We start from the raw sequence: 16,150 nt of genomic DNA, 5'->3' as shown, positions 1-16,150 counted from the left end.
TATACATGGTGATCATATCCCCCCTTATGTATTATACATGGTGATCATATCCCCCCCTTATGTATTATACATGGAGACCATATCCCCCCCTTATGTATTATACATGGAGATCATATCCCCCTTATGTATTATACATGGAGATCATATCCCCCTTATGTATTATACATGGTGATCATATCCCCCCTTATGTATTATACATGGAGATCATATCCCCCCTTATGTATTATACATGGTGATCATATCCCCCTTATGTATTATACATGGAGATCATATCCCCCCTTATGTATTATACATGGAGATCATATCCCCCTTTATGTATTATACATGGAGATCATATCCCCCCTTATGTATTATACATGGAGATCATATCCCCCTTATGTATTATACATGGAGATCATATCCCCCTTATGTATTATACATGGAGATCATATCCCCCCTTATGTATTATACATGGAGGTCATATCCCCCCTTATGTATTATACATGGAGATCATATCCCCCCTTATGTATTATACATGGAGATCATATCCCCCTTATGTATTATACATGGAGATCATATCCCCCCTTATGTATTATACATGGAGATCATATCCCCCCTTATGTATTATACATGGATATCATATCCCCCTTATGTATTATACATGGTGATCATATCCCCCCTTATGTATTATACATGGAGATCATATCCCCCCTTATGTATTATACATAGAGATCATATCCCCCCCTTATGTATTATACATGGAGATCATATCCCCCCTTATGTATTATACATGGTGATCATATCCCCCTTATGTATTATATTTGTGTTCTTTTTGTGATTTGGAGCCCAAAACTGAACTGCATATTCCACATGAGGTCTTACTAATGATATGTACCGGGGGGGGGGGGGGAGGGGAGGGGTGATATCTCTCTCTGCAGTCTATACCTCTCCTAATACGAGAGGATTTTGCTCACTTTAGAACACATAGTTTTGCATTGCATGCCATTATTGAGCTTGTGATCTACTAGAAACCCCAGATTCTTTTCCTTCATTGACCACCCCAGATTCTTCACCACTGACCCCTACCCCTCCAGACCCTTCTGCACAATTGCCCCCCAGATCCTTCTCCACCATTGACCCTCCCAGATCCTTCTCCACCATTGTCCCCCAGATCCTTCTCCACCATTGTCCCCCAGATCCTTCACCATTGACCCCCACAGATCATTCTCCACCATTGTCCTCTTCAGATCCTTCTCCATCATTGACCCCCTCCAGTTGTACCCCCCTAGTATGTATGATGCATATTCTTAGCCCCACCCAAGTGCAGAACCTTACATTTATCAACATGAAACCTCATTGGCCCCATAGTCCCCCAATTACACAGAGCATTGAGGTCGGCTTGTAAGTTGGAGACATCCTGTAAGGACGTTATTCCCCGGCACAGCTTGGTGTCATCTGCAAAGACTGAGATCCCCGACACCATATCGTATATATAGATTACAGAGTGAGGGTCCCAACACTGAACCTTGGGGTACCCCACTAATAACACTGAACCTTGGGGTACCCCACTAACAACATTGAACCTTGGGGTACCCCACTAACAACATTGACCCTTGGGATACCCCACTAATAACACTGAACCCTGGGGTACCCCACTAACAACACTGAGCCTTGGGGTACACCACTGACACCCCCAGACCATTCAGATTATGAATCATTAACCACTACTCTCTGAATACCATCTTTTAGCCAGTTTTCTATCCATTTACATTCAGATTTTCCAGCCCATAGACTTTACCTTACACATTAGCCATGTGTGGGGAACTGTGTCCAAGTATACCACGTCCACCACCACCCCTCTGTCCAAGTATACCACGTCCACCGCCACCCCTCTGTCCAAGTGTACCACGTCCACCGCCACCCCTCTGTCCAAGTGTACCACGTCCACCGCCACCCCTCTGTCCAAGTGTACCACGTCCACCGCCACCCCTCTGTCCAAATGTACCACGTCCACCGCCACCCCTCTGTCCAAGTATACCACGTCCACCGCCACCCCTCTGTCCAAGTATACCACGTCCACCGCCACCCCTCTGTCCAAGTATACCACGTCCACCGCCACCGCTCTGTCCAAGTATACCACGTCCACCGCCACCCCTCTGTCCAAGTATACCACGTCCACCGCCACCCCTCTGTCCAAGTATACCACGTCCACCACCACCCCTCTGTCCAAGTATACCACGTCCACCACCACCGCTCTGTCCAAGTATACCACGTCCACCACCACCCCTCTGTCCAAGTATACCACGTCCACCACCACCCCTCTGTCCAAGTATACCACGTTCACCTCCACCCCTCTGTCCAAGTATACCACATCCAAGTTTGGGGGAATCAGTCAGCTCCTGTCTAGTAATCCTCTTTGTCTTTGTATTTTAGTCCATGGCCGGGAGATGAGGAAAACCTCCGAGGATTGTCTCACTTTGTCTCCAGACTGGAAAGTAGAAGATGAGGACATCACACAGTATAGTCCAGGAGAAAACCCGGCTCCCTCCAATGTCCATCCGGCACCACCCAGTGTAGATGGACCATCGGATTCCTCGTATCCTGAGGAACCTCAGACTCTGCGGGACCGGGCCGGCCTTCCAACAGGGAAGAGCTTCTCCTGTACTGAGTGTGGGAAGGGGTTCCAGTGTAAATCCAATCTTAATAGGCATAAAAGATCTCACACGGGGGAGAAGCCGTATTCCTGTCCTGAGTGCGGGAAATGTTTTTCAGTCAAGTCCAATCTTTACACACATCAAAGATCTCACACAGGGGAGAAGCCACATTCCTGCGTTGAGTGTGGGAAATGTTTTTTGCAGAAGTCCGATCTTTACACACATCAGAGAACTCACACAGGAGAGAAGCCGTATTCCTGTCCTGATTGTGGGAAATGTTTTTCAAAGAAGTCCAGTCTTCACAGACATCAGAGATCTCACACGGGGGAGAAGCCGTATTCCTGTTCTGTGTGCGGGAAATGTTTTTTGCAGAAGTCTGATCTTTCCACACATGAGAGATCTCACACAGGGGAGAAGCCATATTCCTGTCCTGAGTGCGGGAAATGTTTTTCACAGAAGTTTGATCTTTACACACATCAGCGATGTCACACAGGGGAGAAGCCGTATTCCTGCCCTGAGTGCGGGAAACGTTTTTCAGTGAAGTCCAATCTTTTCAAACATCAGAGATCTCACACAGGGGAGAAGCCACTTTCCTGTCCTGAGTGTGGAAAATGTTTTTCAAATATGTCCTGTCTTCACAGACATGAGAGATCACACACGAGGGAGAAGCCATATTCCTGTCCTGAGTGCGGGACATGTTTTTCACAGAAGTCCAATCTTCACAGACATCAGAGATCTCACATGGTGGAGAAGCCATATTCCTGCCCTGAGTGTGGGAAATGTTTTTCAGAGAAGTCCTATCTTTCCAGTCATCAGAGATCTCACACAGGGGAGAAGCCGTATTCCTGTTCTGAATGCGGAAAATGTTTTTCAGATAACTCTAATCTTCACAAACATCAGAGATCTCACACGGGGGAGAAGCCTTATTGCTGTCCTGAGTGTGGGAAATGTTATTCACTGAAGTCCCATCTTTATACACACCAGAGATCCCACACAGGGGAGCAGACATATTCCTGTTCTGAGTGCGGGAAATGTTTTGTATACAAATCAGAACTTGTTATACATCAGAGATATCACACGGGGGAGAAGCCATATTCTTGTCCTGAGTGCGGGAAATGTTATTCACAGAAGTCCCATCTTTCCAGACATCAGAGATCTCACACGGGGGAGAAGCCACTTTCCTGTCCTGAGTGAGGGAAATGTTCCTCTCTGAAGTCCTGTCTTCCTGTACATCAGGGATCCCACACAACCCTGGAGGTGTATTAGTGCCTAGAGTGCGGGAAATGTCTTCTAGATGAATGTTGCTGGACATCCCATGTGGGGAAGAAGCACACCCTGTTATACACCTCAGATATACTCCATGGCTGATCTTCATCATGGAAGAAACAGTTTGAAAGGAGATCAGAGGCCCCCAAAGACATGGATGAAGTGTGGGACTGGGTCGGCCATTGATGGCAGGAGAAGAATAAAAATGGAGTCAATGTTCTAGCAGAAGCTCTCACAAACACTTGGAGGTCTGATGGAGGTGTGGAAGTGTGAGGTCCTGCCACTGTGACAATGACACAGAGTCCTTCTGGCTGCTGTTTGAGAATCTCCAACATGTATTTTGTGAGCAGAGAAAACTGTGTTCTAGGTTGTCAATGGATTTGGTAGTTCCGGGTCGGGACCTGGAGCTTGAAGGTTCCAGAGATTCTTGGTTGGGACAAGACCGTCTGTCCCATGTCCAGGCTTTGCTAGATGCCTGCAGCCTGTGTGAGTACATAGGTGGGCAGGATTGTTATAGGCCAGGTCTTCTGCCATTTGGAGACAGGACCCTGTCAGGAGAGCTGGGGGTTCCTGATGGAGACTGCATCCCTTGTGAGGTGGGATTCCTTGCCCAAGGACTGGGAAAGTCAGGACAGCTCCAAGAGTCTGGGGGACCTGAAGTGGCTTGTGAGTCCAGGGGGCTGGAGGGAGTCCAGAAGTCAATGGAGGAGTGATCAAGCTTGAGGGGGGTGGGGAACCCGATGTAGAGGCCAGGAGTGGACCTGTGTAGCGAGGTGCTGTAACCAAGGCTGAGTAATCCTGAAGAAGTCCTAGTCTGGGGGACCAGTGTAAAGATCAGTGGTGCTGCTGAAGTGTAGCCAGGTGAGCTAGCATTTTCAGTTATCTGATGTATTGACAAAGCTGGACAATCCCCTGCGTGGGAAACCTTATGGTGTAAAGACTTTCATTTTCCTTCTTAATAAAAGTGGGCTGCCGTGCCGATAAACCGCAAGTCTTGACTGACGTGGACTCACTTACAAACATCTACCACAGGAGCTAACAAACCCCCATATCACAGAGGGATTTCAGGAAAATACTGCATTGAGGCCACTAGATGGAGCTCACCATCATAGGAAATCATTGTGTAAAATAAATGATGGCCACAATGTATCTCGGCGGGGGAAATGCTCCTCACATTTGTCCAACTAACTTTCACTTGCAGTAAGTTTTTATTATTGAAGTTTTGTAGGATACATTGTGCAACTCGTACAAATGTTCAGAAGTAACCAACCCATGAAAACAATTCCAGCGTGCATCCGTAAATCATACAAGAGAATACAAGTGATGGATATAAAGATCAATGAGCGCGGCGTGTTACAAGATCGGGTTTACAGTAACCATACACATTGTAAGAATGGCAACAAGAGGATAATTAGGGAAGGAGAAGAGAATAAAATGAGGGGGAGGGGAAATCTTGAGTTATCCATAATTTGGGAGACACTCTTGGACTGGGTGTGAGAGTCGGGTCCTGCACAGAGGATAGGCAAGATACCCAGTAACCAAGGCCTCCCAGGTCAGGGGGCCGAGAGAAAAGGAAGAGGGAAGGAAATAGAACAAGATGGTAAGATGAAGAACAGATGGAGGACATTGGGGACCCCCTTACCAGAAACCTGGGGCCTCAATGCCTATAGCAGTGTGTAGGTGTCAGGGGCCATGGAGGGGTGTAATGTATCCACGGGGCCCAGGTTTCTAAGAATTTCTTATTAGGCATCTTTCTTAGACGACATCTTTGCTAAGATGGACTTCCACGAGGGGGCCAAGCTCTTGTTTCCAAGTCTTTGTTTTGCTGCTAGTAGAACATTTATAGACAATTTTAAATTGGTAACTTGTGAGGTCTGGGGGGTTTAAATGCCATAAGATGTACCAAGGGTTCCTGGGAAGGTGGAAGGTTAGTAATGTTTGTAACCGTTTGAGGAGCTTTGTAGGATCACCCAAAAGAGGACAGAGAGGTAAGTGAGGGGATATGAAGTTGCTGGAATATTTATTAGAGTCCCCAGTGCAGAGTGTGTGACCCATCAAGAGGCTGATAGACGTAGGTCTGGATTTAGGAGGACTCCATGGGAGTGAATGGTGAGAAGTTTGAGAACAGAGCAATGCTTCTAAGTCAGCCCATAAGGAGCCATGTATTGTGGTGTAAAGGGGGGTTAGTGGGGTAATCTGGGCACCAAGAAATATTTAGTAACATTTGGAACACCCAAACCTCCTTGTTCCTTATGTATATACATAGCATGTCTTGGGATTCGTGGCCCTTTGTCTGCTCAGTTGAATCACAAGACCTGATTTTAAAAAGATTTCAGAGTATAGGAGGAGATGGGGAACGGTGGGGGTGGGGATGGGGAAGAGTACAGAATAAGTAAAGGAGTTTTGATCAAATTGTCATTTTTCCATCAGTGATCCTCCCTATCCAGGAGAGGTGAAGATGAGTCCAGGACAGAAGTAGGACTCTCAAGTATTTGAAAGTGGGGATGTAGTTGGCCTCATGGAGTGTGTTGTACGAGCGAGGGAGATGAATGCCCAAATAATCCAGGTAGGAGGTGGGCCAAGGAAACTATCATTCTGTTTTAAAGAGGCGAGCGCTGCATTGGAAAGGATGGAGTACAGAGAATAGGACTGGCAGGGAGGTGTTGGGCTGGACCAAAGTAAGTAAAAGATCATCGGCAAACAATCTGACTTTACCCAGTTCAGGACCGACCACCACACTTATACTGCGGCAGGGCAGCCCCTCTGTTCCAGATCACATACAGTACATGTACACGTGTGAGCCCACCGCCCTGACTGTGCTGTCACTCAGTACAACACAAGCCGATTATCAGGTCCAGGCCCATGATTTCTGGCCTGGACCTGCTGATCACCTGTACAGAATCAGAGATCATCCTGTGTCCATATTTATAAACAGCTAAAAAAGGTGATCAACAATCAATAAACCAACTTAACAGTGAATTCAACTAAAACAACTCTGCCCACACCTAAACATACTCATATAAATGTGCAAAAATGTCAATAAATAGAAATACAGCACTGTGCTTTCCTTAACCGCTTTAAGTTCACCCTATAATAGAAATACTGCCACAGGGCGGACCCCCTGTGCAAAATCATGTATATATATATGGTTCATGCTCCCGCGGTGACCAGAGGCATGCATGCATGCACCAACCTGCTGTTGCCGTGATTCAGTTCCTGACCGATCAATCATCATGTTCAGGCCAGTGATGTTCGGATCTGATGATCGATCCCTGCCCTATCAGAGATATTCATGTACCTTTGTTTACATTACACAGGTACAGGAAATGATGAAATCTTCCCTCTCTGAGCACATTCCGTCCCAGAGAGAGAAGAAAGCAGATCCACACACTGCACACACACAGTAAAATCTCATTTAGGACAAATTTAACCCCTTGATCCCCCCCCAGTTAACCCCTTCACTGCCCTGTCACCAGTGTCATTAGTACAGTGTACAGATTTTTTGCTGATCACTGTATTAGTGTCACCAGCGACTTCACATAGCGTTAGTGTCAGTTAGCATCCCTCCCAGATAGTGTCAGATTGCCCGTCACTACACCAGTCATCACATTTAACCCCTTGATTGCCAAGAACACACTCATACACAATAAACCTCCATTGCTAGTATAGTGTCTGAATGGATCAATATCTTTGATCAGATCAGCACTATACCAGCATTCTCAATAGTATAGTGTCCCCAAAAATGCAGCGTTTGCGGGATCAGCCCCGGCACCTGCCAGTACCTGCGTTTATCCCCTATGCTTAACCCCCATTCTCCCCCAGCAAGTGCAGTGTCAGTAACTGTCACTTCATACATTGCACACAAAACCGTAGTGTTTGCAGAATCAGACCTGATCTCTGCTTGCACTTGCAAATAAATTTTTTTGTAGCGGTTCACCTGACATCCAGGTGCTCTATTTTCCCGGGAGTCACGCTAGGTACCTATAAATTTAGTGGCCAAAATGTCCAACGAAAGCTACACTAGTGAAGAGGCCACAGAATTCTGAGCATGTCAGGTGAGAGTGAAGGGGAAGCCTCCCTGACACAATCCACATCAGAATATGAACCTGTAGACAGCAGCGGCACCCTGACAGATAGCTCAGACGATGGAGAAGAGGTCCCTGCCAAGGTCAGGCATACCCGACCCCATTCCCAGGTTGCTGAGGTGGTACAATTGCATGATTACTCTCATATGCAGCAGAGTGCCAGTACTAGTGCCACACTACCTTTTGGTGAACTGGCGATCACCAGCAGCCTAGTACATCCTGGTCTTTCACATACCAGCACTGCAGTATGACTTGGTGACATGGTGAGTCCCATAAGTGCAGTACAAGCTGGTGCAGTGGTGAGCACAAGTATTGTCTCGCAGCCACCAAGAATTTGCACACAGGCCCATAGAGCTCCTAGTGTCCTTCCGGATGTGCTTGCAAATCCTGATTGGCAGCCCACACATTCTGCAGCACCCGTACTTCCCCCATTCACTGCCCAACCCGGAATTCAGGTGGAAACAGCAAATTTAACTCCTCCCCTTGATTTTTTGGAGCTGTTTTTCACAGATCTGTATGCATTAATTGTGGATCAAAGCAATTTATATGCACAACAGTTTATCGCCACCAACCCAAATTCAAACCTTGCCAGACTATTTGCATGGAAATCTATTACGGTTTCCCAATTTAAGGTTTTTTTGGACCTAAACCTCAACATGGGCATTACTAAGAAAAATTAATTGCGGTCGTATTGGTCCACAGACCCGACTCATCATATGCCGTGTTCTCTGCTGCCATGGCCAGGCATAGATATGAGAAGATATTGCATTTTATGCACTTCAACGACATCTCCTCGGGGTGACCCTGAATTTTACTGACTCCACAAAATTAGGCCCTTCATAAATCACCTCAACCAAAAATGTGCAGATGTCTATACTCCCCAGCAAAAAATCTGCGATGATGAATCCCTCATTAATTTTTATGGCCACCTTGCATTCAAACAATTTTTCCCCAGCAAGCGTGCCAGATATGGGGTCAGGGTTGGCGCTATCCTGGTATTTCAGGGCCTCCAAAACTGTGATAGGTAGTGAGGAAGTGAAATGAGGAAGTTGTGCACTTTAAGGCTTTCAAAGTGGTCATTGGATTTCAGACTCCTGTATGTGGCTAGGCTCCCAAAAAGTCTCACATGTGGTACCCCCATACTTGGTAGAAGTAGCAGAATGTATTTTGGGGTGTAATTCCACATATACCCATGGCTTGTGTGAGAAATATATCACTTAAGTGACAATTTTGTGTAAGAGAAAAAAAAAGGAAAAAAAAAATCTTCCATGGACTCAACATGCCTCTCAGCAGATAGCTTAGGGTGTCTTCTTTCTGAAAAGGGCTCATTTGGGGGTGTTTGTACTGTCCTGGTATTTTAGCACCTCAATAAATGTGATGAGCAGTCAGAAAGTAAAAGCTGTGTAAATTCCATTATCTATCCCATAGTTTGTAGTTCTATAACTTTCACACAAACAAATTATTATGCAGTTATTGAGATTTTTTTTTACCAAAGACATATAGCAAAATACATTTTGACCTAAATTTATGATGAAATTTGACTTAATTGGATATTTTTTATAACAGAAATGAGAAAATATTGTTTTTTTTTTTTTAAAAGATAGAGAATTAGAGCTTCAGAATCCCATCGTTGGGAGTTTGGTTGTATGAGTTTGTTTTTGGAGTGGGTGGTAGAAGGTAGAGAGATGGGAGCTGGAAGGTGTAGAGCTGTTGAAGAGTGTTATGAGGCCCATGGGCTGAGTGTTCTCACACCAGTGCAGGTGAGGTAGCATATGTCTAATTCTGAGGAATTTGTAGAAGTCTTTCTGGTCCAGAAAATAAGTGAGGCTGGGATCCTGAAACGTTCTTATGTAAGTGTTGTTCAGCAGATCTTTGACAGAGTAAATGCCCTTTGTGTACAAGTTTACAGGTGGATATCTTCAGATAGGAGTTCCAAGGTGAGAAGAGAAGACATTGCAGAACTTTTTGCAGTATGTCCAAAGAGGATTACGCCAAAGAGTTCCACATTCATATGATTGGTGTTTTGGTGTCCAGGAATTCTGGTCAGTTTCTATCATTGCACCATGGAGAGTATTCTTCCCATCCACACTGCAGTGTAGTATGATGGCTGTAGGGTGGAGGATAGGAAGTGTCGGTCTCGGGAGGAGAAATAAAGCACAGCGGATCATAGGTACAGATCTATCGAATTTGGACACAGCTATGCCAGCAGACTAAAAAAAAGAGCAAATGGCAGAGTGATCCATCCTGGTTACAGTGTGTTTGTATCTATGATAAATGACAGGCTAAACCCACCTGGAGACTTTCTCCACACCTGGAGTGTGCTGAGTTCTTGGAGAACGTCTACACAGTGTTTCCAGATTGGCTTTATCACCCCAACGAGCTCGCTCCAGTTCATGGATGTCATCATTATGTTTGGAGGATCTCACCAGTCAGGAGCCTTTCCTGTCATCCTACATGTTCCCTTCTGAGGATTGTTCTATCCCTGTACTTTATGTTTAACATTTTCATTATGAGAGGATTGATATATATTTTTATACTTTAAAGCAGGGCTTAAAATTTTGAGTCTAGACCTACTAGCCAGGAAAAAACCTTACTCTCCACCAGTTGCCCCACCCAACCTTGTCCAGGTCTGCCTCCAACCCCACCTCTGGCCTGTCCCCAAACCCTGCTCCTAGCCCTGCCCCCAACCACACCCCCTTAAAGCTTAAATTACATTTTTCTTTAGAATAAAGAGTCCAAAATATAAAAAACTGCAATTATAACATAGCTTTATTATGTCAATTTAAATATCACAGCAATAGCTTAATGGCAATCGGGTGCAATCAAAATATCAAGTTTTACAGCTTTAAACCTGCAGTGAACATTTTGTATTTTTTTGTTTATCTCTTGCAGCTTTAGTAACTAAAGTCTCTTATAAAAGATGTAAATTTATTTAAAGTAATTTACCTTAAGCTGGTGGGTGTAGTGATGTGCAGTGTTGGCGGGTCTCTCCTTCACGTGTCCCCCAAGGCAGTGTAGAGCGGGCCTCTCCTCGTGTCCCCCAAGGCGGTGTAGAGCAGGCCTCATGTCCCCCAAGGTGGTGTAGAGTGGGCCTCATGTCCCCCAAGTCGGTGTAGAGCAGGCCTTGTGTCCCCCAAGGCAGTGTAGAGTGGGCCTCGTGTTCCCCAAGGTGGTGTAGAGCGGGCCTTGTGTCCCCCAAGGCGGTGGAGAGCGGGCCTCGTGTCCCCCAAGGCAGTGTAGAGTGGGCCTCGTGTTCCCCAAGGTGGTGTAGAGCGGGCCTTGTGTCCCCCAAGGTGGTGGAGAGCGGGCCTCGTGTCTCTTAAGGCGGTGGAGAGTGGGCCTCATGTCCCCAAACGTGGTGGAGAGTGGGCCTCGTGTCCCCAAATGTGGTGGAGAGTGGGCCTCGTGTCCCCCAAGGCAGTGCAGAGCGGGCCTCTCCTCGTGTCCCCCATGGCGGGGGAGAGCGGACCTCTCCTCAAGTCCCCTGTGGTGGTGGAGAGCAGGTGTCTCCTCTCAGTGGAGGAGAGCAGACATCTCCTGCACCTGTCCCCTCAGTGGCGCTGCCAGTGTAATGGCGGTGCTGAAGAAGAAGTCGGAAACCGGAACTCGGCTTCACAATGAGGCTTGGAGCTCCATCTGTGCTCGCCACACAAGGATTTCCCTTCGTATTTGGCGAGCGGGCGAGCGGCTTTTTCAAGCCCTGCTTTAAAGAATAATTTTACATTTTCTTTCCCAAAAAGATTGATTTCAGAGGGAATCTGTTTTAATGTATTTTCTATATGTAATAAAATATCTTTGTTAAATCATTGGCTACATAAGAGCTAGAATTATATTTTCTTCCTTATCTTGTGTTATATTTGAGTTTCCCTGGTAGCCGTGTAAGGCAGATATTTTACAGGAGTGATTATTCAGGCTGTTCACACCAATGCATTTTTTAGTACTTTTTGTTTTCAGAAACGCACTCCAGTCCATTAAATATGGTTTCCTATGGGACACATTCACATCTAAGCTTTTTTGAGCTGCTGTGTTTTTGGAAAGGGTCAGGGACTTTTTAAAAAGCAAAATGAAGCATTTTTGCTACAACAGAGTTCAATGGAGAATTTGCTGAAATGCATGGTTGTGCATTTTTATTCTGCCCAGCAAATAAAAAAATTCGACTTTGGAAAAAAAAAACTGAACAAAACACAAAATGCACCACAAAGGTATCACAAACGTATCAACAGGCAAGTGTACAATCCAAACGCATTGTTAACGCATTAAAAATGGTTCGGTTGGAACCAAACAGAATCAGCGAGGGAGAATGTCACCAGCACACCGAGGATCACCAATATGGGGCCAAAAGTTTTAATGAACGATCACATAGTTACAGCAAGGCAATATTTTGGAGACTCGCAGGACTCCTCCGTCACATGCCTGATGAAGGGGTCCTGTGAGACTCCAAAACGCTGCCTTGCTGTAACTATGTGATCATTTATTAAAACGTTTGGACCCATATTGGTGATCCTCAGTGTGCTGGTGAAATTCTCCCTTACAAACATATCAAAAACACATAAAAAATGCAAAATGACCTGCGAAAAGCAAACTGCAAAGATGTGAACAGAGCCTTACAGATGTTTCTCGGGGCTGCAGTTCCTCTGAGCTCCTCAAGGTGGTGATCTCACTTCTACCCAGACAGGAAGTCTCTATGGAAGACAGACAGGAAGTGATGTCAGGTACAGACAGGAAGTGATGTCAGGCAGGAAGTTCCAAGTGGTTTTGAAGTAGAGAAGAGACGTTACCAGAAGTGGTAGCAGAGGAGGTAATAAGACATTATTTTCTATTTACACCCAGTAACCCCCATCATGTCCGTCCTCTTCCTCCATAGTCACATCCGTCCTCTTCCTCCATAGTCACATCTGTCCTCTTCCTCCATAGTCACATCCGTCCTCTTCCTCCATAGTCACGTCCGTTCTCTTCCTCCATAGTCATGTCTGTCCTCTTCCTCCATAGTCATGTCTGTCCTCTTCCTCCATAGTCATGTCTGTCCTCTTCCTCCATAGTCACGTCCGTCCTCTTCCCCCATAGTCACGTCCGTCCTCTTCCCCCATAGTCACATCCGTTCTCTTCCTCCATAGTCACGTCCGTCCTCTTCCTCCATAGTCACGTCCGTCCTCTTCCTCCATAGTCATGTCCGTCCTCTTCCTCCATAGTCACTGTGACGTCTTTTATCTCCAGCAGATGATGATACACATATATATAGTGTGGGAACCCAGATGAACCCCTTCAGGGGCAGAACATTCCCCACTTCCGGGGCCGGAACATTCTCCTCATTGTGGAGATAAATTCTAGTAATATGGTCCTCTAAACAAACAGCACTGACAATAAATAGACAAGACAAGGACCATCCTGACCATACATGGCCTACAAAGGGCAATGATGACACTACACAGGCAGCCAATGGGCAATCATTACACTATGCAGCCAACACAATGATGGAGTGCCGGGGTCAGGAGTATGGAGCATAGAGCCCCTTACATTGCTGCTCAGGAGGAAGGAAACATTCCCCAGCCGGCCATGAAGAATATGTTCCATCATTGGTGTCAGGGGGAGGATAATACTGAGGGAAGAAGAGGAGCTGAGGGGTCTCTGAGGAGGTAGTGGGACTAAAGAACTCTGGATCCTCTGAGGGTTTCCTGCATCTGAAGGACTCTGGGACCTCTGAGGTGGAGGAGTAGCTGAAGAACTTTGGGAGCCTGTTAGGAAGTAATAGGGCTGAACAACTCTGAGAGGTTAGTGGGGCTGAAGGACTGTGGGGGCCTCTGAGGGGGTATTCAGGCTGCAAGGCTCTGAGGTAAGAGAAGACTCATAGGAACTCTTGGTCTCTGATGGTCCTCCCACTCCACCTTCACTTACTTTCCTGACCTCCTTAAAGATCTCCTGCCAGCATGTGTAGGAAGTCTTCACCTCTCCATCTCACTGGTCAAGAATTATATTGCAAGACACAAAATAGAACAAAGAAGGACACTTGGTCCTTGGGGAGGTCTGTTTTCATAGCATTAATGCTTAATGGGCAGACAGTCCAATACCTTCCCATACCACAGAATCTGGCAGTGCCCGGTACTAGAATTCAGAACCTCAAAAATCCACTGCCCCTCTGTACAATGTCCTGGAAATTTCAGAATACTTGGCAACTAAGAGATCAAACCCTTCCCCCTGCTGTCCTCCTCCTACCCACACATAGAAGAGATGAGAACAGACTCCTCCCCCACAGCTCTCTACTCCACTAGTAGCATCCTCCTGCTACCCAATCCCTTCTCTTACTGAAGAGAGTGACAGTGACATCACTCCTGTCAGCAGGGTGCCGGAGATTGGAGCCTTGCAGCCGTAGTTCTGCCAATTATCCTGATTATCAAGCAACTCCAGCCAAAAATCAGCAAGTTCCCCTTCCTGGACATCTTGATGATCCGACATTGACCTCACAGCACTGCCTCAGAGGAAACAGGTCATAGGAAGGATCATATTTATCATTCCTTGTCTGCAGATCTAAAACTCATCAAAACCAGTTCAGAGACCAAACAAACCCAACAGAGAAAAGGGGATTTCTGATGCAGCAAGTCAAGAGGGTCCCGGGACCTTGAAGATTTAGTAAACCCTAAACAGTCCTGACTAAATGTGTTCCCATGGGGGGAGTAGTTCTTCAATGTCCAGCAACCCTCCTATTCCCCCCTCACATCCACATCCTATTATTGTGTGACCAATACCATCCAAATCATTCTTACTTTCATTTCCCAAAGTTATCCGTCTACAAGGAGACCTGTATAGATCACATGATGGCACCAATGAGGATGGAGGAGGACCGGAGTCACATGACTGAGAAGATACTAAACCTCACCCTGGAGATCATCTACCTGCTGACCGGAGAGGTGAGGAGGATTCTGGGAGGTCACATGACATCACTCATCTCTATTAATAAAACACAGACCTGACCAGAGAGGTGAGGAGGATTCTGGGAGGTCACATGACAACACTCTCATCTCTATTAATAAAACACAGACCTGACTGGAGAGGTGAGGAGGATTCTGGGAGGTCACATGACATCACACAGACCTGACCGGAGAGGTGAGGAGGATTCTGGGAGCCTAACATGATATTCCTATTGGTTCCTCAATACAGAGATTTCCTCTTCTGAAGTCAGGTGATCATATGACCATCACAGTGCCTCCATGTGACTCCCTAAACCCTGAGAGACACAACATGCAGAAGATTCTAGAAGTCACCAAGAAGATGATGGAGCTGCTGACAGGAGAGGTGAGCGGTGCCGGGAATTCTGGGACATTCTCCAGTAACAGACAAGGGATGTGTCTGGATGGTGACTGTATCATTGTGTGTGTCAGGTTCCTATAAGGTGTCAGGGTGTCACTGTCTATTTCTCCATGGAGGAGTGGGAGTATTTAGAAGGACACAAGGATCTCTACAAGGACGTCATGATGGACAATCAGCCGCCCCTCACATCACCGGGTAAGAGGAGACTTTATTGTAAAGGAGAGAGCAGTACGGAGGATCCACCTAGATCCCCCATCATCTGATAAACACATAGAAACAATGGATTCAGTCAGTGTGTGTGTTTCCTACAGATGGATCCAGTCATGGGAACCCACCAGAGAGATGTCCCCGTCCTCTGTATTCCCGGGATTCCACACAGGAAGGTCACACCATCCCTCACCATCATCAGGTAGATGAGGAACAATCACTGATAGTATCATTAGGATCTGTACATTATCTGCATTGTTACCATTGATGTCATTTGTATTATATCTTTCAGAGTGGAATCCTCGGGGATGATAATATTGATGTTAAAGAAGAGTATAAAGAGGAGGATGAGGAGTATGGAGTGATGGAGGAGTTTTCAAAAGGACACAAGGATATGATGGAGCCACCTAATACCAGGAACCCACCAGAGAGATGTCCCCGTCCTCTGTATTCCTGGGATTCCCCACAGGATGATTCTACCATCCCTCACTGTTACATGGTTGGTTGGACTGAGCATCTAGAATATGGACTTGTAAAGATGATGTGGGGATTTTTCATGTAATCTTATATTTATATATATTTGGTGAAATTTCTCATTCTCTTGATTTAGAGTGAAGATCTGATAGATATAAAAGTTGAGGTGAAATCAGAAGAAGA

General features: G+C 46.0%; 1 protein-coding gene across 1 annotated transcript in view; it reads left to right on the top strand.

The window, feature by feature from the left end:
- Positions 1-16,150, top strand: part of LOC149443054 (uncharacterized) — a 64,020-nt gene that overhangs the window by 44,913 nt on the left and 2,957 nt on the right. Inside the window, exon 3 of the mRNA XM_089655980.1 lies at positions 2,633-3,689. Coding sequence (XP_089512106.1) covers positions 2,633-3,689 — 1,057 coding nt within the window. The remainder of the gene's footprint in view (positions 1-2,632; positions 3,690-16,150) is intronic.

This window comes from Staurois parvus, unplaced genomic scaffold (genome assembly GCF_062004578.1).
Source record: "Staurois parvus isolate SC_StPar_1 unplaced genomic scaffold, SC_StPar_1.0 ptg000879l, whole genome shotgun sequence".
NCBI lineage: Eukaryota > Metazoa > Chordata > Amphibia > Anura > Ranidae > Staurois > Staurois parvus.
The sequence above is the reverse complement of the archived record's forward strand: the minus strand, read 5'-3'. Positions and strand labels throughout refer to the sequence as shown.